The 8,868-nt window shown below is 32.6% G+C and overlaps 2 protein-coding genes across 2 annotated transcripts; both read left to right on the top strand.

Annotated features, from left to right (window-relative positions):
* Positions 1 to 3,454: 3,454 nt before the first annotated feature.
* On the top strand, positions 3,455 to 5,273 carry LOC132725594 (uncharacterized). Its single transcript, XM_060710736.1, has 4 exons — positions 3,455 to 3,527; positions 3,764 to 3,992; positions 4,369 to 4,567; positions 4,972 to 5,273. The coding sequence occupies exons 2-4, from the start codon at positions 3,771 to 3,773 to the stop codon at positions 5,256 to 5,258; spliced, it is 708 nt and encodes a 235-aa protein (XP_060566719.1). The 5' UTR covers positions 3,455 to 3,527; positions 3,764 to 3,770; the 3' UTR covers positions 5,259 to 5,273.
* Positions 5,274 to 5,638: 365 nt separating this feature from the next.
* On the top strand, positions 5,639 to 7,022 carry LOC132725606 (allene oxide synthase-lipoxygenase protein-like; the record flags this gene model as incomplete). Its single annotated transcript, XM_060710748.1, has 1 exon — positions 5,639 to 7,022. A coding segment is annotated over one exon (1,344 nt), but the record flags the coding sequence as incomplete, so codon positions are not given.
* Positions 7,023 to 8,868: the final 1,846 nt, after the last annotated feature.

The following is an 8,868-nucleotide window of genomic DNA, read 5'->3' as shown; positions in this document are numbered from 1 at the left end:
TTAAATATGGGACATCCCCGATCAAAAAATAGGTCACAGAAGCTAAAAATATAAAAATCAAATATTCTTGAAAATGGTCAGGAAGGTTGTTTTGATAGATGGTTTCTTAGTAAGATTCAAATATAGGTTGTCTCGGGTCAAAAGCAAGGTTACAGGAGCTAACAATAGAAAATTATTGTTAACGCTTTAGTGGCGGTAGTTTTGATCCAAATGTCCTGGAAAATGATCAGTGACATTGTTTTTAAATGATTTCTAGTTCAAGTTCGAAAATTGGTCGTCTGAGGTCATAAAATATGTCACAGGAGCAAAACAAAGAAAAAAAATATTAACACTCTAGTGGCTGCAGTTTTAATCCAAATATTCTGACCATTTGTTAGGAATGTTATTTTGATGATTTCTAGGTCAAGTTCGAATATGAGTTGCCTCGGGTCAAAAACTAGTTCACAGGAGCTAAAAATCGAAAAATCTTGTTAACATTCTAGTGGCTACTGTTTTGATCTAAATATCCTGGAAATTGGTCAGGAAGTTTGTTTTGATGTTTCTTGGTCAAGCTTTAATTTTGGTTGCCTTGGATAAAAAACTATGTCACACCCCAGCTGTAGAAAACCTTGTTAACACTCAAATGGTAACATTTTTGACTCAATTGTCATCAAACTTGGTCAGGATGCGTGTCTAGTTTATTGCTAGGGAGTTCAAACATGGATCATCTTTGATGAAAAACTAGGTCACAGAAGCTAAAAATAGAAAAAATATTGTTCACTCTCAAGTGGCTACTGTTGTTATCCAAATATCCTGGAAATTGGTCAGCAAGTTTGTTTTGATGATTCCTACGTCAAGTTCAAATATGGGTCACCTCAAAAACTAGGTCACTCTGCCCAAATATGGAAAAACCTTGTTAACACCCTAGATTCACAGTTTTGACTCAATATTCATCAAACTTTGTCAGGATGCTTGTCTTGGTAATTGCTCGGATGAGTTCGATGAGTCAGGTGAGCGATCTAGTGCCATCTTGGCCCTCTTTTTTAGTATCAAAATGTTGTAACAACTTTTACAGATGCGAAATAATGTGTTTCTGTGAGAAGGGCAGGCTAAATGGATGATCAGCACCGGCCAAAAAAGTTAGCAATATGTACATGTCTGACTATTTGGATAGTCGGGCCTCGGTGACAAAAATGATGGAATAACATTGTGATGTTTTTTTCAGTGTCTTAAAGGTTAGCAGTTTATTTCTATTTTAAAATTAATTTTTTAATAAATTGTATATAAAAATTCCCTGGTAAAGTAAGTGCAAGTTAACATTGGTTAGATATTTACCCTTTGCGAATGGTTGATTTTCAGAACAGAAATGCAAATACAATGTATATAAATCATAATTATTTATGTAAAATGCATTGAATTGATTTTATCATTAGTTGGTGGGGTAATTTTTTTTACAGGTCTGAATAATAATGCATCGATTATGCAGTGTTGCGACTTTTCGAATGTAATGAACTCTTGTTTTAGTGTTTTAGATTAAATAAAGCATGTTTGTGTATCAATGTGTTACTTTGTTAAAGACCATATTTGCGTAGAGTAACTAGAGTTTTTAATTTCACAGATTTTTCTTATTATCACATGATTTCAATAAATCAATTTTTAAGGACTTTTTTCTCGTAGTATTACATATATAGTAAATAACAAATATGAAAATATCTTTTCTGAAGGAATTTGTTTGAGGTTGGGTTTTATATTTGGCCAAACTGAATAGCTTATGTATTTGTTTTGTATTGTCTGGTGAATAAATAAGACAATAGCATATTCCTTAAGTATTATATCAATATTACAAGGTATGTCTTATCAGCAATGCAAGGAATAAACATTAATCATGATTAAGACGCATACCTCAACTTGCAAAATTTATTACCCTGATATTAAACAATAAAGTGTGGCCATTCATGTTGTTCCATCCATATTATCGTTTAAATAGGATCTTATACCACATTATTCTCTGCTAGGGTCTCTTTATCATTAAAACATAATATATAGATTTACGATTAAGGTAAATGGAATAGTATATATTATCTTAATTAATTGAGCTATTATATTTGTGAAGATAAAATATTGCAGTTTAAGTATTAATTTACAAGCAGACGCATTTTGCACAAAATGGTAATTTTAGCTGACGAAGCGTTTTTTTTACTGTCTGCAAAAAGGTTATTTAGTAAAGTAGTGCAATATCATTTTAAAGGTTCTTTGTCATATTATTCTGTTGTCACAAGGAAATGAGTATATCGAAATTAATTTCAAAAGTGTTAATGATAATCTGAGTCAATGTGATCATTTTACATAATTGTACTTAATTTAATATATAATAAATACATTTAACTGTCACTCGTATGCAATTTCGTCAATTATCATAAACATTTACTGGATTCGCAACATTCCGACCCTTTTTGTCAATATTGGACCTCGAACATGGTATTTCGGTATATCCTACATGTCCTTCGCTTAATACTAATCAAACAAATAAAAAAACATTTGTAACACATTATACAAAATATATACTCCTTAAATTTTGTTAACATCTGAAGCTATTTTCAATTCGTTTTAACTCCGAGATTATTATGAATAAACTTCGAGGTGTTCCGATTACCTTGGCTGGATAAAATAAAGATAAAACTATTATGGTATCCTACTTTATCATATGAATACAAAGATCAACAAGGAAAGCTACACTCAATTAACGAACCCCCACCCCAACCAACGGCATACAGTCACACATGTCGATCAGAAAGGCACCCTGTAGAGAAACGAACAGAATCAATGCATTTCAATTATTTTAATTTTCAAACTTGTAAGACTGTCAATCGTTACACTTATCTAAGATTCTTAGACCTCAATGTCTCTGGCTGGACAGTTTTTGAAAGATATCAAATGGAAACAAAATAATGAAAATGAAGATCTTAAAGTTTGCTTAACACGGTATAATTTAAAATATTGCAATCTCATTTGATAGCAATGGAAAATTTAAGGTACCGCCCATGCCTCCATATCAGCGGCATCCATATTGGCTGATCAAGGAACCTTCGATCAAACACGTTCATGTCACAACATAAAAAGTGTTGTATGGATCTAAGTTAGATATGTGTGTCGTAAACAAAAAAAGCTGCACGACTCATGTCATTCTATTTACCTCGGTATCGTGGTGTTTAAAAAATCTTTATTCTCATCTACAAGTATTCATATACATATCATACATAATTTTCAATGTACATAATAAAGCATTCTTAATCTATCTATGAAACGTAAACTTTAAAACAAGAACTGATCTAGTTGTATTTTTCTACATGTATACAATTTGAAATCCTGTCAAATCTTTTATTATTTGCAGCGGTTTAACCTTTTTATGAATAACAATGAAAAAATATTTTCAGGTGCTCAGCTATAACTTAAAAAAAAATGCTGCGCATGACAGATTTTGTAAAAAGGCTTTATAAGGCAATTCCTGTGGAACCGGCAACAGAAAGCTAGGAACGATCTTCTGACTTGTAAGGCCAAACAAAGGTAAATTTTTGAAATAACCTTCAATGTTTTACTATGATTATTTGGTAGAACGCATAAAATACCACAGGAATGTGCAATATGTATTCTTATTAAAATGCCTAAAATAAACAAATACATGTATTAAAAAAATACTACCATACAGGAATTATCCATATTCACTATTTACTTAAAAATAATTAATCTGTATATGATTATAATTCAAAAATTTATATTTAATCAGGAAAAACATGTCAAGGCAGGCAAAGCGGAAGCATGAGGACATTTCTTCTAATGATTACACAGTTTGTATTGAATCTGCGGACAAACTGGCTGGAGCATGTAGAGCCATAATTGGTTTTAAACTTCTTGGAAACGGCATAGAGGGAGACGAGGATGAATTGTGCGTAGCGGAATTTCCTGAGAATTTTATCAGAGGACATCAAAATAGTTTCAAGATAGACGAACCAAAGGTAAAGCATCATTTTAGTTACTTGCTTCCATTACATTTTTTTCTGTAAGTAAATTTAAAATGTGTGCATTTTTGTGACATGATGTTTGTTATTTGTAATATGTCGTCATTCACTTCCTTAAACAACCACTCGATATATTTGATTTTATTTCAAAGATAACTGACTGTTCCTAGCCTGATGCACAAGTGGATCCAATGAGTGAAATGCCAAGTGCTGATATTTCATTATGTAGCATCCCTATGTGGTTGCTAAAATGTTTTAAATATGCATAATGTTTTACATTTGCTTTGTCCTGGAATAAGTCAGTTACTAAGCACTTGTGTAGGAAACAAAGTTTCTAACTGTAATATTTGAAGCATTTCACACGATAATACAGATCAAAGACGTTGACAGTATAAAGATTCGTGGAGACGCTATGGTAGGAGAAAATGGTTGGAACGTAGATAGGATTATTGTAACCAACAACCGAACCGGGATAAGAAAGGTGTTTCCAATGTTCACGTCTATTGTTAGAAACACTGAATATACATTTTATGCCAACGATGTGTCTTTGCCACAAACGCCATTCAGAAAAAGTAAGTGCGTTTTCACATCTTCAATATTCTAAGAAAAATATTACAAAAGGTGCATGATATGCAATGTGTAGTTTCAGTATAATTAAGTTATGATGATAGTACGAAAAAGAAACAAACATTTAAAAAAAAATCTCAACAAAGAAGATACACCGACAAAGAAAAACAATTCAACAGCTTGCAATAACGATCAACAACATCAAATATATTTATGGCAGTTAACTTTAATTTCTTAATTTGTTTAAAAAATTGTTCAAACAATCTTTTAAGGAATATATTTGAAAAACAGTGAAATTTTGATTGTCAAAATTGTCAAGATTGTCTTGTGAAATACTAGTAGATAAATAAAAGATAAACTAGTATTAAAATATATGTATCCAAAATATGCATCTTTATATCTTTTTCAGGGGAAATACAGGATGAACTTGATGAAATGAAAAAGAATTATAAACTTACAACCGATCGATTACCCGGAGGACCTCCACTAATAAAAACGATGCCTAGTCACGAAAAGTTCTCTTTTATCGATAAAGCTAGCTTGGGTGTTAAATTATTTGCTTTAACATTTGATGCCGACCTGCAACTTTCAAAACACGGCAAAGGCGCTTTTCATTCCATTGACGATATTAAACGTGTATACGGACCTTTATTTCCCGAGCCGCGAAATATTAACAGGTACGTTCAAAGTATTTGAATTTTATGCGATTGCATTCTCGTTTGTAGAGCATTTTGTGCTAATCATATCACATGACAAGGTTAATTGTTTTCATAGATACATTTATATGAAACATAAAACATACACAGAAAATAATACATCTTAGAATTATATTGATTACCTTGATTCTCGTTTTTCTGAATATTGAAGGAAGATGATATGTAGAAAAAAGTATCATGATAGTACTAAATCATTTAAACAAATAAAATATCGGTCAAAAGATTCATGTCATTATTTGACCTATCTTAGATATTGTACCATTTAGCTAGTCGTATATTTTATTCATATGAATTAGAAGGCATCAAAATGAAATTGACAGCATCATATGCATTATTTAGCCGATGAATTATTTATGATATCACAGGTGGCATGATGACGAGTGGTTTGGAATGCAACGTTTGATGAGTGTCAATCCTACCATGATACGTCTTTGCACTAAAATTCCAGACAAACTAGCAGTTAATAATCAGATGTTAAAACCGTTCCTTGAAGGAATGACCCTCCCACAAACTATACAGAAGAAACGGCTGTTCATAATTGACTACGAGATACTCGATGGTATACCAACTAACGAAGGGTTAATAATGACGGCCCCGATAGCATTGTTATACCAAAGTAATAATGGCACCCTTGTACCTATTGCCATTCAGCTGTTCCAGTCTCCGAGTGCCAATAATCCCGTATTCCTCCCGAGCGATTCAACAAATACGTGGACTCTAGCAAAAATGTGGTTCAACATAGCAGATGCCAATTATCACCAATCAGTGACGCACCTTGGTTTCACCCATTTGAAGATGGAAGGAGTCGTCATTTGTACACACCGACAAATTCATTATAGTCATCCTGTTTATAAGCTGCTGATGCCCCACTTTCTGTACCTCATTGCTATCAATTACGACGGGATTCCAAAACTACTGGGTGACAATGGTTTTGTGACAAAAGTCCTCAACTTAGGTAATGATGGTATGGTAGAGCTTATCAAGAGGAAGAACAAAGAATGGCGTATGGATGTCGATGGTACTCTTCCAAATGATTTAAGGAATCGGGGTGTAGATGATGAAGCACTCTTGCCCCATTATTACTATCGAAGCGATGCTTTGGAAATCTACAACGCCATCTTCTCATATGTACAAAAGTACTTAGGTCTGTTTTATCTTTCTGACGACGAAGTTAAGAAGGATTCGGAGATACAGAATTGGAGACAAGAGCTTGTAGCAGCCGTTAAAGATAATGGGCTTGGTATGGAAGGCGTCTTTGGAGAGGAGGGCAAGTTTACAACTAGAGAACAATTATGTCTTACACTAACATCTGTCATCTTTACTTGCAGCGTTCAACATGCAGCCGCCAATTTCCGCCAGTATGAAGATTATGCATATCCACCTTGTAATCCTCTGAAACTTCATGGAGGACCACCAAAGAATAAGCAAGATGTTGAAGAAGTAGACTTCATGCAAGCTCTTCCAACTAAAGCAGAACTGTACAGTACTTTGGTTATTACTTCTGCGTTAAGTACCAATGCTACGAACAGCCTTGGAGATTTTGAAGTGGAGTATATCACAGATGACAAAGCTCTTAAGGTTGTCGAGGAATTCAAGGCGGATCTTGCACGCATTGCCATCAATAATAAGGAAAAGAACAAAAATCGTCCCGACAAATACTGGTGTTTGAATCCAAAGCGAGTACCAAATTCAATAAGCATTTGATTGGCTTTGTTTTTGTTTGTTTTTATTGGCATCAGTGTGACTGTATATAGAAAAAAATTACAGAGAAAACAATGTGATTATATTTGTTAACAAGATATCATTCGAATAACAGATTTAACGGAGATCAAACAAAGCTTTCGTGAATGAAAATAACGTAATCAGCACAAAATGAAAGTAATTATTTTCTATTTATGTTCAGCAATAATAGAAAATATACCAAATTTAAGCATACCGTATATCAGATTATTTTGGCGTAGGCCAATTTTCGCGATTTAGGCTGTAATATAAATTTAGCGAATCTAATTTTAGCGATTTTATTGTACATGATTCTTTTTCTTCGCGTTCAATTTGCCTATTGATGTATTTCATACAAGTTTATATTTGGTATTTCACTTGCCTTGTGTTACCTTATTTTTAACACTTTGTTGTTAAGCTGCCTATGTTTGCAAGGTGTGAATAATAAATAACCATGAATATCGATAAATAATACCTGATGATTAAATGTGTAGGTATCACAATGTTAAATATATATACTACTACACTCAATAGCAAATCTAAGCAGAAAAGAAATTTCCAGATACTCACGAAATCTCCGTATTAAATTGAAAGAAATTTTACCAAATCTTTTTTTCCGCGATATTCATTTTACGCAAATAAAGCAAAAATTAGATATACGCGAAAAAAAACCTGATATACGGTATTTCTAAGTTTTATGACCATTTACGTGGCAAGTGAAGTTTTGTATAAATTAAGACGTTAATTTAAATATGATTTTAGAATATTGATTAATAGTGATTAAATTTTGATGATATTAATTAGAGATTAATGTTTTTAAATCTATCAATTTTATCAAAATACTTGTATTTAACGGTATATAACATTTCTATTACGGTTGTGCTACATGTAAAAATTTTTGACTTGCATTTTACATAGAAATTTTATTCACACTTTTGTCACATATTTGATGTGATATTCACGCAACAATTGTATTCTTCAACCAAATATTGAAGTTTTGCGTATTGTATCTTTATGTATTGTATCAAATGCTTCCTGCTTCTATATTCTTAAACTTTCATAGATAAAGTAAGAAACTTCTGTGTTTTATTTAAAGATATTATGAGCTTTCATTTATTTTTATAATTGGAGCTCTACAAGCACTGTGGATTAAGAAACACGATAAAATGTGTCTGCTCTTTCCCTTTAAAATGATCTTCTTTTATAAAAAGCAATGAAGTACAGTAGAATCCCTACTAAAGACCACCTCGGATTTAAGACCACCCCGCTTTTAAGACCAGTTTTTAAAAGAACGGAATTTTCTGTTCTTTATGTCAATGGTTAAATGATCCAGAATTAAGACCAACTCACTTATCCACATTTAAGACCACCAAATTCAGTCCCAATTCCTTATTTTGTTCTTTCTTTGACCTCACTATTGAGACCACTGATATTAAAATCAACACCTTCCTAGATCTTAAATGTGTTGTTATGTTGTTATTATCTGCTTGATTGTCTACTATTTAAACGAACGTACCTTTGGTTTAACTATTCTGAAACTCTTTTAATGTTTTGTCAGGAAATTAATGTACGCACAATTCATCCTCGTCTCCTTCTAGGTCGTTTCCAAGAAGTTTAAAACTAATTATGGCTCTACATGCTCGCAGATATAATACGAAATGTATAATCACTGGGCGAAATATGTTCATGACTGCGCTTTTCTTGCCTGGACATGATCTGGAAAAATACATATACATTGAAATGCCTTGCCCTAATTATCATGCTTTATTATAAATGATGCGCCCTGCACGATTTTTTCTTAAAGGATTTTTTCATGTTATAATTTTTATTCTGCTTAAGCCGGTAGACGTAGACGGAAGCTTGCACTTTTC

This window comes from Ruditapes philippinarum, unplaced genomic scaffold (genome assembly GCF_026571515.1).
Source record: "Ruditapes philippinarum isolate M1 unplaced genomic scaffold, ASM2657151v2 ctg425_1_1_1_1, whole genome shotgun sequence".
Lineage (NCBI taxonomy): Eukaryota > Metazoa > Mollusca > Bivalvia > Venerida > Veneridae > Ruditapes > Ruditapes philippinarum.
This window is presented reverse-complemented; position numbering and strand designations above follow the sequence as displayed.

Excerpts from the sequence above, each read along its gene's own strand:
- LOC132725594 (XM_060710736.1), top strand. The coding sequence starts at position 3,771 with ATGTCAAGGCAGGCAAAGCGGAAGCATGAGGACATTTCTTCTAATGAT. Across the intron at positions 3,993-4,368 it reads TCAAGATAGACGAACCAAAG|ATCAAAGACGTTGACAGTAT; the intron begins GTAAAGCATCAT and ends ACGATAATACAG. Across the intron at positions 4,568-4,971 it reads ACAAACGCCATTCAGAAAAA|GGGAAATACAGGATGAACTT; the intron begins GTAAGTGCGTTT and ends TATCTTTTTCAG.